Raw genomic sequence first — 16,718 nt, 5'->3', positions numbered from 1 at the left:
TTATTGCGTGGCTGGTAAAAAGTTCAAAAGTGCCAATTGATACCATATTGCAATGTATACATACACTGGCTCTGTTGTACATGCCAGCGTAGTTTGCCCCTTTAAAAGGTACTCCTGGCAAGTGCACCGATTGATTATTAATATGTGAGCGTTATAGTAAAAGGTTCATGATTAGTCCAATGTTGCTGCCTAATAGCAGCTATCCAAATTACTGGGAAGAGGTGAGAGTTTTTTCAACTCTGTTGTTCAAACAATACGTAAAAGTAAAACAAAAACCAGTATGGGCCAGGGTGGGAGCCTAATTTAACATTAGTTGGATTGTGGTAGCCTTATGTCCCATTTGTTTGGTATAATTACACTAAAAATATTTTTCAGGAAAAGAACAACCCCACAACAGAATTTCATAATGATAATTTACTAGGAACAGTAACTGACCTGTTCTTTGCCGGGACTGAGACTTCAAGTGTAACACTGCGATACGCCTTCTTGATACTGCTCAAATACCCTGAGATACAAGGTAATTTTCCTACCAGCACAATAAGTTCATTTGCCCTGTCTAAGTTGAAAAAATTAACTTTGAGATCATAAAGAGAGCATAACCAGTCTTCTGCTGGCTTCAAATAGGTTTTGCTTTTCTATACAAGTCTATGGGATTGCAAAACTCATTTGAAGAAAGTCAAATTCAGGTTTGAATGCGGTCAATGCCAGGTCATTTGCACCTGTCAATACATTCTGATGTCACTGACACAAGCCCAGTACAAATCTGAAAGAAGAGTGTGGTTTAAATAAACAAACATATATCAACACCCTGCTGCAGCATTGTGTGATGCTGCAAGCTGTTCCCCGCCAGCTCTAAGCTCGAGAACTGATCAATTACCTGACTGCTGATCGCTCAGTTCTTGGGTCCACTCTGAGACTGTCAATCACCCCTCTCTGCTATGCCCCTGCAGTGCTCACTGGGGCACAAGGCTGTGGAGGGGTGTTAATGGCTGGCTAAGGTTCTCAGTGGCACTCTGAGATGCTGAGCCATTTGCCTGTAAGACATCTGGGTGGATCCCGACATTATTGTCGGAATCCCTTCAGAGTCTGGAGCTGCTCTGTGACATCAGCTAACAGCAGGCTTTGGCTTGCTGAAGGGTGATTCTGGGTCACCCTTGAGCACAAGTGCGTGCACTCCTGTGACCCACATGAGAATTGCGGCCAAAAAAAAGCTTTGGCCATACTTCTTTTTACATTTATTTTTTCACCCACACATTTCTTGACTACATTAACCTACATCACTCCCTGTAATTTGGTGATGTTGGAACATACTGCTTATGGCATCTCACACGCCAGAAACCCACTGTGCAAAAAAATCACAGTATTCGGACGTTTCTTATGGCAACCATTCAGATTCAAACCTGTTTTGAAATTTAGTGGTAAGAGGACCCCACGAAGGAGGTTGTCTGATTTCTTCAATCCATAATTCCAGACAGTGCAAGTTGTTGGGGGGTCTCATTAAAATGTTGCTATGGAGCCCCATGAATTCAAGATATGCCCCTAGTATTGGTTACAGAACTGCTGTTAGAAACAACTAACAAGGTTCTCCCAGCCCAAAAAATCAAATATCTTTGTTAAAAATACACTAAAATCATTGTTAGTTGACACAAACACAACACCAGTCCTGCTAAAACTCTGTGTGAATGCGGTATTGGAGTGCATTCACATGGACGCTGTGGCATGTACAGTGTAAATTAGTGGTATATTTATCTGGCTGGAGCCAACCGGAGCTATGTGCTGCCAGCCTACTGGATGTTACTCTATGAGGACACAGAAGCTGTATGAACACAGCCACAGATCCGAATTTGCAAGTGTGCAATTTGCTCTGAACATGGACAGTGAGCATTCTTGGCAGCTTACCTACTTGCATACACTTTCCAAATTAGGACTGGTGGCTGTGCTCATACAGCCATTGCATCCCCTTAACAGGTGGCTCCAGCTGCATGAACAATCCACTCATTCACAAGTACCTGTGTGAATGAGTACTTAGGGTTCATTCCCAAGTGAGGTTGTGGGGAGGGGCAGTAAAAACCCCATGGTTCAGCTGCTCTTTTTACCACCCACCAACTGATACCCCTGCACAGGCAGTGGCCAGGTACTGAGGACATAGATTCATCAAATCCATTTCTCTGCACCCTCAGCTGCACTGGAGAAAAATTAATGAACAGAAAGCTCTCTGTGCTAAGCAGCTTCTTGCTGATTCACAAACTGAAGCATAGTAAACACAGTTTACTATTGTTTACTATGCTTCAAGTGCTTCTAAAGACTGAAGGTTTTTTACTTGCATTCTACGCATGAAGTAAAAAAAAACCATCAGTGTGCAGCTTTCCCCTTGGCTCTCCTAGGTCTCTCCCTCCTCATTGGCTGAAACACATCAGTGGGAGCCATTGGCAGTGAGAAGGGAGCAGGGACAGGGCCAATCCTCACTCTGCTGTATCTTATAGATGCAGAGAGCGGGGCTCGGCAGCAAGCATGAACCAGTGCCCCCATAGCAAGAGGCTTTCTGTGGGGGCACTGCTCAGGAGGAGGAGGAAGCTGAAGCACCAGCGGGGGATCCAAGAAGAGGAGGATCAGGGCTGCTCTGTGCAAAACCACTGTACAGAGTAGGTAAGTATAACATGTTTTTTATTTAAAAATAATAAAAATAAAACATTTAATATCCCTTTTAGTGATGACTGGACACAGGAGCAAGCAGTACTGATTTCACACTGTGTTCATTCAAAAAAAGAAGGGTCTGGTAAATATGACCTATTTACCAGACCCTTCCCCCAATCTCCATCCTGAAACATCCCCCTGTATGCCTACAGTAGCTGCAGGCAGGAGAGGAGAGGAGAGGAGGGAAGCCAGGAGCACTGCAGGGAAAATGGGCACACAAGGGGGTCAAACAGCAGGGGGGTAAGGGAACAGATACTTGAACCAATCCCCCTGCGGTGCAGACAGAGGGAGAAAAAGGAATAGCAGCTGGCAGTGCTGCAGGAGGAGAAACAAGAGTCAAAAGTGTCAGCCAAATGGCAATAAAGCCAACCATTTTGAACTAATGGGCCCAGGCCCAGTACAGGAGAATAGGATGTACTATCTTATCAGTGACCCTGACTGGCAATGCTAGGTGCAGAGAAAGAAAGTTCCCCTATGGAGCTGTGTGTGCATTTTAGCAAAGGATTATTTTGAATTCAAATTATGGCGCACTGAGGGCACATTATGGCTGTAGCACAGTTGCTTTGTTTACTGGATAGTATATGTAGCTCACTGAAGGCTTTCACTACCAGGAACTACCCTTTTATTAGAAAGTTATTCTTTTTTTCAGAAAACACTATCTATACAGATGTCTAAAAAACTAGAAAATGCCATTCCAGCATGAAAAACATTTTCCTATTTTATATTCTACAACTCTATTGTATGTCATCACCCTTCAGGGATTCATATTATCAGGCTTTGCTGCATTTTTAGCAACATTTTCTAGCAAAATGTTTTGGCAAAATACACATTATTTTCCATATATGAATATCACTGATCCATAAATGAATATATATAGATTTGACAACATCTAATATTTTTCATGCTGCTCTCTTTCTGTGTGCTCCAGAGAGGATCCATAAAGAGATTGACAAAGTGATAGGAAGTGATCGCTGTCCATCAGCAGATGATAGAAGTAAGATGCCATATACAGATGCTGTCATTCATGAAGTCCAGAGATTTGCTGATATTGTACCAGGAGGACTACCCCATGCAGCCAGCAAGGACGCCAGCTTTAGAGGATATCACATTCCAAAGGTGCTCTTCTCAGAGTTCCAAGACGTTCTGAGATGTTTCCATGTTTTTTATCTATCTATCTATCTATCTATCTATCTATCTATCTATCTATCTTTCTATCACATCTAAGTCTAGTAGAAGGTGGGCAGGTATTTCCCTTGAGAATACCAGGCCAGAAGGTATAATATTTTCCTACCATCACATGAGTCATTCTAGTACCAGCACTAACAATAGTGCATAGTGTACTGTGATCCCTTCCTTTGTTCTGTTCCAGAGTGAAGGATCAGTTGTGCTTACAGTCAGACTTTTTACAAAGTTGGAAAACCTCTCCATGTTCAATAGTAAGTGCCTCTATACACCAGAAGCACTTGTTATCATCTCATAGCTGTTAAGGAGTTAAAGTGATTTTAATTTCTATTTTTTACAAACAGGTTTATACTTACCTGTTCTTTGAAATGGAATTGCATAGAGCTGCCTGGAACCTCCTTTCCTTGGGTCCCCCGCAAGCACTTCTGGATCCTTCTATTTTCAGTGTACCACCATAGGAAGCTGCGGGCTCGCTCCCGAGTTACAGTGCCTGAATTCATAGTCACAGACAGCATGGCTCTGCCCCACACCCCACCCCCCACTCCCTTGTCACAGGATTTGACTGACAACAGCAGGAGCCAATGGTTCCTGCTGTTCTCAACCAAGCCTGTGAGAGTGGGGAAAAAGGAGAGATAAATGCTACAGATGAACACAGCACTGGATTGAGGGAGGTCTCAGGTAAGTATGAGGGGGGCAGCATGAAGGAGCATACTGCTACCTAAGCATTTTTTACCTTAATGTAGGAAATGCAGTAAGGTAAAAAATGTTTAGGATTTAGAACCACTTTAACCAGTAGTTAAAGTTATTTTATTAATTTGGCATTTTTACATAAAATATTGAACTACTTATAGACATCCCCAAGCTGTCCATAATAGTTAGAGGAATTAGTACAAGCAGGGTTCAACTGCCCTCAGGGGCAAGAAATCTTAACAAGTGATGCACAGGCACCATAGAATTGTAAGGCCAGGTCCTGCAACCAAGCAGCTTTTTGTGAAGAGTTACTGGACATGGAGGAAACAGGCAAAGCTGCCACGCTTGGCTGAAAAATGACAAAAGTCCATCCAGTTCAACCATAAAAAAAAAGTTATAATCCTACACCCACAGTTGATCCAGAGGAAGACAAAGAACCCAGCAAAGTATCATCCAATTTGCTCCTGCAGGGGAAAAAATTCCTTCCTGATCTTCCGAGAGGCAATCAGATATACTCTGGATCAACTTTACCTATAAATGTTAGTATCCAGTTATATTTTGTGTATCCAGAAAGAATCCAGGCCTTTTTAAAGCAATCCACTGAGCTGGCCAGAACCAACTCTTGAGGGTGTCTATTCCACATTCTCACAGCTCTTACTGTGAAGAAACCTTTCCGTGTCTGGAGATTAAATTTATTTTCCTCTAGACGAAAAGAGTGCCCCCTTGTCCTCTGTGATGACCTCAGGGTGAATAGCTCTACACGGAGTTCACTATATGAACCACGGATGTATTTATACATGTTGATCATATCCCCCCTTATGTATTATACATGGAGATCATATCCCCCCTTATGTATTATACATGGAGATCATATCCCCCCTTATGTATTATACATGGAGATCATATCCCCCCTTATGTATTATACATGGAGATCATATCCCCCCTTATGTATTATACATGGAGATCATATCCCCCCTTATGTATTATACATGGAGATCATACCCCCCCTTATGTATTGTACATGGTGATCATATCCCCCCTTATGTATTATACATGGAGATCATATCCCCCTTATGTATTATACATGGAGATCATATCCCCCCTTATGTATTATACATGGTGATCATATCCCCCCTTATGTATTATACATGGCGATCATATCCCCCTTATGTATTATACATGGTGATCATATCCCCCCTTATGTATTATACATGGAGATCATATCCCCCTTATGTATTATACATGGAGATCATATCCCCCTTATGTATTATACATGGAGATCACATCCCCCTTATGTATTATACATGGAGATCATATCCCCCTTATGTATTATACATGGTGATCATATCCCCCTTATGTATTATACATGGAGATCATATCCCCCCTTATGTATTATACACGATGATCATATCTCCTCCTTATGTATTATACATGGTGATCATATCCCCCTTATGTATTATACATGGAGATCATATCCCCCTTATGTATTATACACGGTGATCATATCCCCTCCTTATGTATTATACATGGAGATCATAACCCCCTTATGTATTATACATGGAGATCATATCCCCCTTATGTATTATACATGGAGATCATATCCCCCCTTAATCTCCTCTTCTCAAGAGAGAATAAATTCAGTTCCTCCAATCTTTCCTCATAACTGAGCTCCTCCAAGCCTCTTATCAGTTTGGCTGCCCTTCTCTGTACTTTCTCCAGTTCCCTAATGCTCTTTTTTTGAATGTATGCCCAAAACTGAACTGCATATTCCAGATGAGGTATTACTAATGATTTGTACCGGGGAAAATGATCTCTCTCTCTCTCTCTCTCTCTCTCTCTCTCTCTCTCTCTCTCTCTGGCATCTATACCTCTTTTAATACAAGAGAGGATTTTACTCACTTTGGAAACCGCAGCTTGGCATTGCATGCCATTATTAAGCTTGTGATCTACCAGAACATCCAGATCCTTCTCCGCCATTGATTTCCCCAGTTGTACCCCCCCTAGTATGGATGATGCATGCATATTCTTAGCTCCCACGTGCAGAACCTTACATTTATCAACATTAAACCTCATTTGCCACATAGTTGCCCAATTACACAGTGCATTGAGGTTGGCTTGTAAATTGGAGACATTCTGTAAGGCCGTTATTCCAAATTCAACAACCCAGATTTGCTCTTCACCCAAACTCATTAACTCATTCAGATACAAAAGTTGACTTCTGGTATAGGAACAATGAAATCCTCTCCCTTTGTGAGAAAGTGGTATTGTTCCTTATGAAGTTAGCATCCTATAAATAAATGTATTTCATCCCTACTAGGAAAATAATGCCACAGAAGAGGGTAAACAAGGGTATAAAAAAGCCACATAGTGCAGTGATACCGTTATTAACCTCTTCCCTCTGATATGGCGCGTATAAACAACCTCTTGGTGAGTGGGGTTTAACATCGAGGGGCTGCATATATGTGGCCCTATGTAAACACTTCTCTGTACTGGGAGCTTTCCAATCACGTGACTGCTGTGACAGCCAATCACAGCGGTCAGATGACCCAAATGCCCACCTCCATCACCCAGCTTTTAAAAGACTGAAAGAGCCAGGAGACAATGGCAGGAGGGGGTTAAAATAGTACAATAGTAAGGGTATTACTACACTATGTAGCTTGTTTACCTTCTTTTGTTATTGAATGTCTTTTGGATTCCCAGTCCAGCTTTAAGAGGTAGCAAAGGCACATGGTAAGTGACAGCTTTTTATGTTTAGCACATAGTTATACCTCCAGGATGATCTTAATTGACATGCTGTCATTTTAATATATTAGATATAAAATGTAAGGTGGTATGCAATTACCTTATACTTTGTTGCATTTTTAGTTTTTTCTTTCAACATTTTTTTGGGAAAATTTGTTTAGCGCCATCCAACACATAGGAGGTCATCATACACAGGTAGCCAGGTGGTAATTCAATATTAGCCCTAGAAAACAGTATAAGAGTAGGCCAAAACAACTCAGGCTGGCTAAATGATTAGCACTTCCGCCTGGTAGTACTAGGGTTGTTGGTTCAAATCCCAACCATGGTACCTGGAGTTTGCATGTTCTCTCTGTGCCTATGTGGGTTTCCGATATGGGATCACTACTGGTGCGGCGGGTGCACGCTGCACTGGGTGACACCTGTCGCATGGGGTGACACCAGACCCGCTCCACAAAACTGTGGAGAGATCAGTTACCCCATATAGGTTGCAAGCTGCAGGATGGACTGGATCTGTGGATTGAGGAGCATAATGGATCGGTCCATTATGCACAATCCACAGATCAGATCCAGCCTGCGGGGATCGTCAGAGGGGTGACACAAGTGTTACTGCACCAGGTGACACTAACCCTGGGGACGTCCCTGGATCACTAGTATCCATATTAGACCCCCACCCTTGCCAGGGGGCTTCATCCACAGTCCTAGGTTGTACAGCAAACAACAGCACTATTACAAAAAGAAAAAAGGAAATAAAAGAGGAAAGCAAAGGAAGTAAAAGGGAAAGGTGAAGGATCCCAGGGACTGCAGCACCAATCTACATCACAGCCCATACACTGCAAGTTTAAAGATCAATATGCATATATGGGCCCCAAACTTTTTTAAAGTGGTTAAGCGTGTCCTGAATAAAACTCACAATTTTCTCATGGAACATAATGCAGGGAATTTTTTTCCGTACTTGAAAGATGAAGACTGGGGTCTTCTTCCATGATCTAGCAATAGTTAGTTTAGCTGCTAGAAAAATAAAGACCACCTGTTGAGTGGATTGTGGAATGGAATTTTTAGTTTTTTTAAATATATTTTTTTATATACTAAAGGTTTACTTTACAGCTGAAGGAAGTGGTTTATAATTAGGGCACCAAGTACCTTGGGTTATAGTCTTTTTCCAAATAATGCCACAGAGGCAGGGATTATCATGGCTTCCCAACTTGCAATGTTAAATTGTATTTGAAGTCATATTTTATTTCATTTAGGATAGAATATACAAGGGTTAGGATTTACATCAGTTTTTTTTTATTGCTGCCTTGGTCTCCTCTTGAGAAATTCACCCTCTTGAATTATACTGGTGACAAGGACTGAAAGTGAGGAAAAATCTAAATTTTTCAGTTGTCACTGGGCTAGGAGAAGAGGATAAACTTTCCAATAAGAACACCTGTTCTTGTGACAATTGTCTAAAATAGGATTACCAACAATTTAGAGAGACATCATTTCTTATTGTATCTCAAGGCAAAATGTAAAGGGAAACTTCACAAGGAGACCCAAGAAGCAAAAATGAATGTGGTTCTAAGGTCTAAATATTTTTTACTTTAATGCATTCATTCACCAAGGTAAAAAATGTTTAGGTAAAAATATCACCCCCTCACTGCCCCTTATACTTACTTCAGGTCTCGATCCAGTGGCACTCTCCTCTCATTTTCATTGCACAGAGCAGGTACTGTAAGTATAATATATTTGTTATATACAAAAAGGAAACTGCGTAAATGTGTCAAAAGAGTCAAGCCAACAAAAAAGCAGCAAACACTACAATACCATCAATAAATATGTGAATATCAATTCACAAATTATAAAAATATAATACCATCAATTAATATGTGAATACTCAAAAATATTCAAAAATTTTATAGGAAAATCCCTTAAACTATTCTGTATCTAGAATTTTAATATAGTAATTGTAAACTTTTTTTTTTTTTAAATAATACATTGATTAATAAAAATTTAGAGTGTTGCACTGAAAATTAATCAATACCATCAATAAATATGTGAAAATAAATTTAGAATAATTCCTAAATAAAAATATAATATCATCAATTAATATGTGAATACTCAAAATTATCCAAATATTTAATAGGAAAATTAATAACTGGAATAAAAAATAAATTATGTGAAACCAGTATAAAGTCCCCAAAAGCTAGAAATAAATTTAAGTGTTTAAACAAAACATTCTTCTCATCCAAGAAAGGTGCCAAGTGTATCCAAACTATCACCCAGATAGTGGTGTGGTGCACACTTACCAGATAACTAATCTTAATTAATTGAGGTACCAGAAGATTTTTTTACACTATGTGTAATGTTTGTCTCTCCCCTGAGTTTAAGCTGCTGAAGACTGGAGGTGATGGTTTGTAGAACACTGATGTGTGATATTTCTGTGGAGGAGACAGAGGGATGCCATTGATGCCTAATTGTACTGGCTATGCTTTCTATGACTTCTTTGGTTGATAGTTTGGATACACTTGGTAACTTTCTTGGATGAAGATTTTTTTTTGTTTCTACCTTACCTTTTTGGGGGACCTTGTGCTATTTTCACATAGTTTTTGTTTTAATTTCAATTATTTTTTCCTATGAAATATTTGGAGATTTTTGAGTGTTCACATATCAATTGATGATATTATATTTTTATTTAGGAATTAATATAAATTGATAGTCACATATTTATTGATGGTATTGATTATTTTTATCTCAACACTGTACATTTTTTAGATTATATTTGTTACTTTAAAAAAAAAAAATGAAGTTTGTAATCACTTTAAGGAAAACTCTAGCTATAGAAGAATTTAAGGGATTAAAGGTATATGTGTTAGGCCACGTTTAGATTAGGTTAAGTTATTTTTCTTTCCTAAATATTAAGGCTGACCTCCTGTGCTTTATTGAAATTTCTTTCATTCTGTGCCTCGTACAGTGTCAAATAAAGCCCACCTAGTTTCCTTGTTGGAGGCATCAAGCATCACCTGGTCCTGGCCTCTCCAGCGTTAATGTCCCTGGTCCACATCTTCCATCCATTGGTTTTCAATTCTTTCGGTCATTGAGGGTGGGCATCACATGTGGGTGTTATCTAGAGCAGTCTGCATGCAAATACAGGAATGCCCAGACCAATATCCACTCATAAATGCATTTTGATATTTGTATAACTCTTCCCAAAAGCTAGCCCACTGTGTACATCAGGGCTAATGGATCTTGAGAAGAGTACTAAGGCAAGGTATATGCTGTTTTCAGGAACATCCTGCCAGCTCCTCCCACCTGCATTGCATAACGAAGCACAGAGAATCTGTGATGTCATTACTGGGTCTAAAATAAGATGTAATCAAAATAGAGAACTTAAAATAAAAAAATAAATATATATATATATAAAATTAGTATGTTGATGCTAATAATATTAAGAGGACGGGGAGAACCAACGGTAATGTTATACATCTGAGAGGATGTCTTTTGTAGTTCTTGTAGGATGTCAGTGTTCACCCTGGTTTTGCACTTGTGGAATCCTGTAAGTCCCCTTATGTAAAAGTGTTGCCTTTGGGTTGCTAAGGAGCCTCTCCGTCTATTATTCTAGCTGAGCAAGGGATATATAAGCAGGTTGTGGGAGGAGCCAAAAGATAATAGCAGCTAATGGAGTCCAGAAGGAATGGAACTGCTATTTCCACCAAAGATATTGTATATATGCCATTAGTAAATTGTGGTTGCTGTAATTCTCCTCCTGGTGCTAGGGACCAGGACATTTTTAAAAGAAATGCCAAACTGAGAGGTTTTGTACTGTTATGGGAACCTTTATGCTCTGCACTGTTGAGATATTATATAATATGCTTTACTATGAGAGACTATGAAGCTGTACAGTACCTGTTGAACAAATCTTAAAGTAAATGTTCTCTTCTGCAAGTGAGTATACTGAACTGGTCTCCCATTCTTTCTAAAAAGATAACAGTGTAGCGAGGCCTTGGAGAAAGTGAGATTTTGCAACTGATTTTGGTCAGGAAGTGAGTGGGTGGGGTGAAACATGTCATTGGGCATGGCCAGTGGAGCAGTATTGACTGAGACTTGCACACATACACATCCATACTAGGATTGACTAAGGCGAGCAGCAGTTTCAGGCTAGGAAGTGAGTAATGGTTTATGGATGGAGGCTCCATCAAGGGCACTGGCCAAATAGATTCCTTCAGCTATCTAGGTACCATTGTCTCATGGGCCTGAGGTGTTGAATAGGGACACACTGAGTAGACAAGGCCTTGTGAAACAAACTGTATTCTGGACTCCTGATCGAGCCTAGGACTGATGTAACATGGAACCTGAGTGTGTATGAAGAGCTAGCGGGCTTAGTCAGAGCCTCAGCTCATTGTCCTTGCAAAGCTGTACTGTGGGCTGCAATCTGCATTCCTTCTAGGATTTACAATTCTTCCTTTTTAATACTTTAGTATTTACTTTTGTAAAACTTTAATACTACCTTCTTTTTTTCTTGCATCTGTTTCCAGTTAAACAATTGAATTCTTTAATTTTTAATTTCAGGGAACATTGGTGTTTCCAGTCTTAACTTCAGTCTTGAAGGACCCCAAACAGTTCAAAAACCCTGACAAATTTGACCCTGGACATTTCCTTAATGAGAATGGCACCTTTAAGAAGAGTGATGCCTTTATGCCATTTTCAGCAGGTACCGTCTTGTAGTTAATTACAAATATACTGTAGCTAATCATTTTTGGATAGACAGCGGGTTCTTAATTTAAACCATGGTTGTGTTCCGGAACATAGGCTCAATTCACAAAGCTAACACATCAGGATAAGGACCTTTGTTTTCAAAAAATGACAGTTGTGTTTTCATTCTTCTTTCCCAGGAAAACGTATGTGTATGGGCGAGGGTCTGGCTCGCATGGAACTCTTCCTATTTTTTACAACCATTTTGCAAAGATTTACTCTGAAACCCACCGTGGACAGAAAGAACATGGAAATTACACCAGAGCCCAACAGCAATGCTTCCTTACCTCGCCAATATGAGATGTTGGCTGTGCCTCGCTGAAAGACCATTGTATACTTTGGTGTTATTGGATATCTTTTTCATGTTTTTGAGAGCCCCTATCACTTTACAATGTGTAAATAATATGCCATATCTTGTGGACGTTCATTGTTCTCTCAATAATGTTCTATAAACAAAACATACATGAGCAATTTTACCTGCTGGATTCCTAAGTTTAATTCAAACAATCATTCATTCAACCATTTGACTGGAATTTGTCAGTTCATCCCATGATTGTGTGAGATATTTTTTAGGAAACTTTATTGTAGGCTCTGCTGGGCACAGGAATGGTATGTGAATAATTCAGTGATATATGTAAAACACTTTAGCATATGAAATAAAGGGCTGAATTCACTAAAGCAGATCACAAGCAGTTTTAAGTAATCGGACACATTTTCTCCAGATACCACATGCGATGCTGAAAATGTCAATTCAGTATCTCTTTAAGTAGCATTTACCTCAAAAAGCAAAAATGCTCAGTAAATATTGCATAAAACTTCATTAAAGTCAATTCATTAAAGGAAGAAAATAAATGCATGCAGTAAATAAGAAGTGGCCCATACATGCTATAGTTAAAGAATGTATTTTATTTTAGCTAGTTGTCAAGGAGCAGGCACCTGTTAAGGTGCAGGTGGCCACCAGCTTCTTTAACAACCATGACATTTAAAAAATATAATGGCATGTGGTTCCCCCAAAATTTATACCAGACCCTTATCTGACCATGCTGCCCAGCAGGCCAGGAAAGTGAAGGGGGGATGAGTGAGTGACCCCTCTGAACCATACCAGGCCACATGACTTCTACATGGTCGGTGCTTTGGTGGAGGGGGGACTCCCCCTCTCAAAGCACATTGTCCCCATGTTGATGGGGACAAGAGCCTCTTCCCCACAACCCTGGGCAGTGGTTATAGGGGTCTGCAGGCAAGGGACATATGAGAATCTGGAAGTCCTCTTTATTAAGGGGGCCCCAGATCCCAGCCCCCCATGTGAATGAGTATGGGGGTACATAGTAACCCTACTCATTCACCAAAAAGAGTAAAAAAGTAAATAAAAACCAAGAGACTCTTTTTGACAAGTCGTTTATTAGAAAAACAAAAATCACAAATAACTAAATGCCCCCTGAAGTAGATTCAACATCAATCACAATGAACACCAGCCACCAACCCCAACAGAGAGACAACTCTGCCAGTAAACAAGGTAAAGGGCGGGATGACCCAATGAAGTCACCAGATATCCCCACCTCCTTACGACATCATTGGCCAGGGTGTGCTGGGGGATGACATCATAATGTGGCGTGGTGGGTGGTATAAGAAGGGAATATGGAGATAATGTACTAAGAAAAAGAAAGGGAGAAAAATAGGAATTGTTGAATGTTATGATATTGCATATGATTTTTTAACAAATTTGTAAAACAAAAAAAGGGGGGGCGTGGTCACCCGGAGATTTCATCGGGTGGCTCCATCCCTTTGTTTATATAGTGGTGGGAGGAGGCAGACCTGTCATTTGGCTGGAGCCAAACGTTGGTGCAGGCAATTTTTTTTTTTATTCAGGTTGGTGGCTGGCGTTTATCATGCTTGATGAATCCAGCAGACATTGTGTGTTTTTACATAAAGGTCTTGTCAAAAACTGTCTACTGTTTTTATTTACTTTTCACCCTTTTTTGGTGAATGAGTAGGATTACTACTGTATGTATTCCATACTCATTCACATGGGGGGGTCCAGGATCCAGATTCTGATAAGCCCCGGGTCCCCATCAACATGGAGACCAGGTGATTTGGGGGATAGTATTACCTTCTGCAACCCCGCCATGTTGAGTGCATGTGGTCTGGTATGGTTCAGGAGGGTTGGCACTCATTTGTTCCCCCCTTTCCTGGCCTGCCAGGCTGTATGCTCGGATAAGTGTCTGGTATGGATTTTTTTAAATGTTGGCTTGGAGTTCCATGCTGCTTTTTTTAAATCAAATTTTGTATTCCGGCAATTCTTTTGTTTGCATTTTGCTGTCAGTGGTGAACCCCACTGACAGCAGATTAGTTATGACTGTTAAGGACGTGGCAGCTGCCTGCTCCCTAACAACTGTGATATTTTCTGTTACTGATGCTAGCGGCCGCCCGCTCCTTAACAACCATGTTGCTTACTGGTTGTTAAGGATGCCGTCTGCTAGATTTCACTATTAAAATGTATATCACTTCATAAAATAGATTATATGATATGGGGATCATAGGGCAGAGGAAGATATCAACTGAAAGAAGAAGAATCAGCACAAAAGACAAATTAAAAAAAATGTAAATTATGTACCTGATCATTTTGCTGTTTTTAATTTTAGCTAAACTTAGGCTTTTATACCTGGTGGATTGAACAATAAAAAGCAAACTACATAGCAGTAACTACACCAATTTTAAACATTGCCTAGCTACACTCAATGCTCACATAATACCATAAACATTTTCAAACCCCACATCACAATTAAATACAGCAGTACATCATTTAGGGATAACTGATGTCAGGATGGCAGTGGATGTTGCATTGACACCTTCTATGGTTTCTGGATTTCCACTTCTGATTTACCTCCTGTAGCATGACCCTTGGAGGAGAAACTGGATTATTCTGCCCTTCAGTGATGACTCAATGTAAATGGACCTAAAAAAAACTCCACAACATGCCTGTAACATTTTTGCAGAGGGCTTCAATAAACAGGAATAGCCTTGAAAGGAAAAATGGGTTAGACACAAAATGCAACAACAGTAATGATACAGTAGTCATGAGTAATACTGATTCAATACTGAGAGGGTAACATCAATTTATAATGCACAATAATTTAGAACCATCTCAAAAACTGACATAGGCAATCATCACAGAGCAGCACCAATGACACCTGAGTAGGAATGAGATTAGAGTTTTGTCCAAACCCAATGTAAGACAAAATTCCATCTTCAGGGATGTTCAGACATCCCATAATGCATTGCAAACAACTGTCATTGGCCAGTATTGCATCTGACCTCCCAATGTTATGTCTGGGAGGCCCAAATGGAAAGACAATAGTGGTTACCCTGCTGCTCTCGAGGGGTGAGCAACATCCCTATCCACTAGCCAAAATGATGACCGGGGTGTAGCATGTAGAGAAAGGGAATGTGTAGACTGCAACATTCCTCTGATTATGCTGCCATCTTATACTGTAGCATTCAGCAAGCAAGTACGCCCAACCAACCACATGCCCAGCAGCACAATGTCAGCTGATGAAAGTCCATCCCTGCCCTGCATTATTATGTGGAAGGCAATGTTTCCATGTTGCTGGACCATATGGTCAACAGAAATGTCTATCTTACCACAGACACCTGGCCCAGCAAGCATGCACAGGAATGTTAAATACTGTTCAGAGTGAATTGGGTCAGTCTCCTGGCAGTTGAGAAGGATGCAGAACAGGAATCACCACTGGAGGCTCCCAGTCTACTTCTCCTTCTCTTCATCATCCTCAATGCCCTCTTTGGGTAAGGTGCACTCAGAACTATCTGTCCACTGCAAGTATTCAAGAGTTTATACAACAGCCATTCAGTTTGCAGCTGGTATGCTTAGAGATCAATCAAAATGCTATATATCACAAGAATATATATCTATGCTGCGCCACTTAATACTTATTTTTAAATGCAACTATTACCTCCACACCGATGTACTCAATATTTAGTGAATGTGCAAACAATCTTTATAATATATAACATTATTCAGTGTGTATTGAAATAAAACAATACAATATTAAAAACAGTGTCTGGTGTATTGCTTGCACAATAAAGTATAAATCACCTGTATAAATCAGGTCAAACATACCTTCCCTTCTGGGAATCTCTCCAACTGGTGCTCCTGTGATATCTAGTGGTATTCATTCCTGTGATCTTATCAGGTATGTTGTGTATTACATTAGGAAGAACAGACATGTGGCCCCTTTTAGAGTTCAAACTGGTACTCATATATGCCTCATATCTGCAAATAAGCTTACAGACATGTGGGGGCCCCACATTATATAGTATGTAAAAACGACTTTACTTAAAATAGAATTGCACTTACATTAACATGTACAGGTGAAACTCGAAAAATTAGAATATCGTGCAAATGTTCATTTATTTCAGTAATGCAACTTAAAAGGTGAAACTAATATATGAGATAGACTCATTACATGCAAAGCAAGATAGCAAGATGATTATGGCTTACAGCTCATGAAAACACCAAATCTACAATCTCAGAAAATTAGAATATTGTGAAAAGGTGCAATATTCTAGGCTCAAAGTGTCCCACTCTAATCAGCTAATTAATCCATAACACCTGCAAACAGTTCCTGAGCCTTTAAATGGTCTCTCAGTCTGGTTCAGTAGGAATC

The 16,718-nt window shown here is 40.0% G+C and overlaps 1 protein-coding gene across 3 annotated transcripts in view; it reads left to right on the top strand.

The window, feature by feature from the left end:
* Positions 1-16,106, top strand: part of LOC149445113 (cytochrome P450 2H2-like) — a 43,902-nt gene extending 27,796 nt beyond the window's left edge. For 2 of the 3 annotated variants that reach the window (XM_089654162.1, XM_089654161.1), the window contains 4 exons: positions 376-517; positions 3,623-3,810; positions 11,854-11,995; positions 12,177-16,106. In XM_089654162.1, coding sequence (XP_089510288.1) covers positions 376-517; positions 3,623-3,810; positions 11,854-11,995; positions 12,177-12,358 — 654 coding nt within the window. In that variant the 3' untranslated portion in view covers positions 12,359-16,106. The remainder of the gene's footprint in view (positions 1-375; positions 518-3,622; positions 3,811-11,853; positions 11,996-12,176) is intronic. The other variant, XM_089654163.1, reaches the window with a different exon arrangement.
* Positions 16,107-16,718: the final 612 nt, after the last annotated feature.

This window comes from Staurois parvus, unplaced genomic scaffold (assembly GCF_062004578.1).
Source record: "Staurois parvus isolate SC_StPar_1 unplaced genomic scaffold, SC_StPar_1.0 ptg000746l, whole genome shotgun sequence".
NCBI classification, from domain to species: Eukaryota; Metazoa; Chordata; class Amphibia; order Anura; family Ranidae; genus Staurois; species Staurois parvus.
This window is presented reverse-complemented; position numbering and strand designations above follow the sequence as displayed.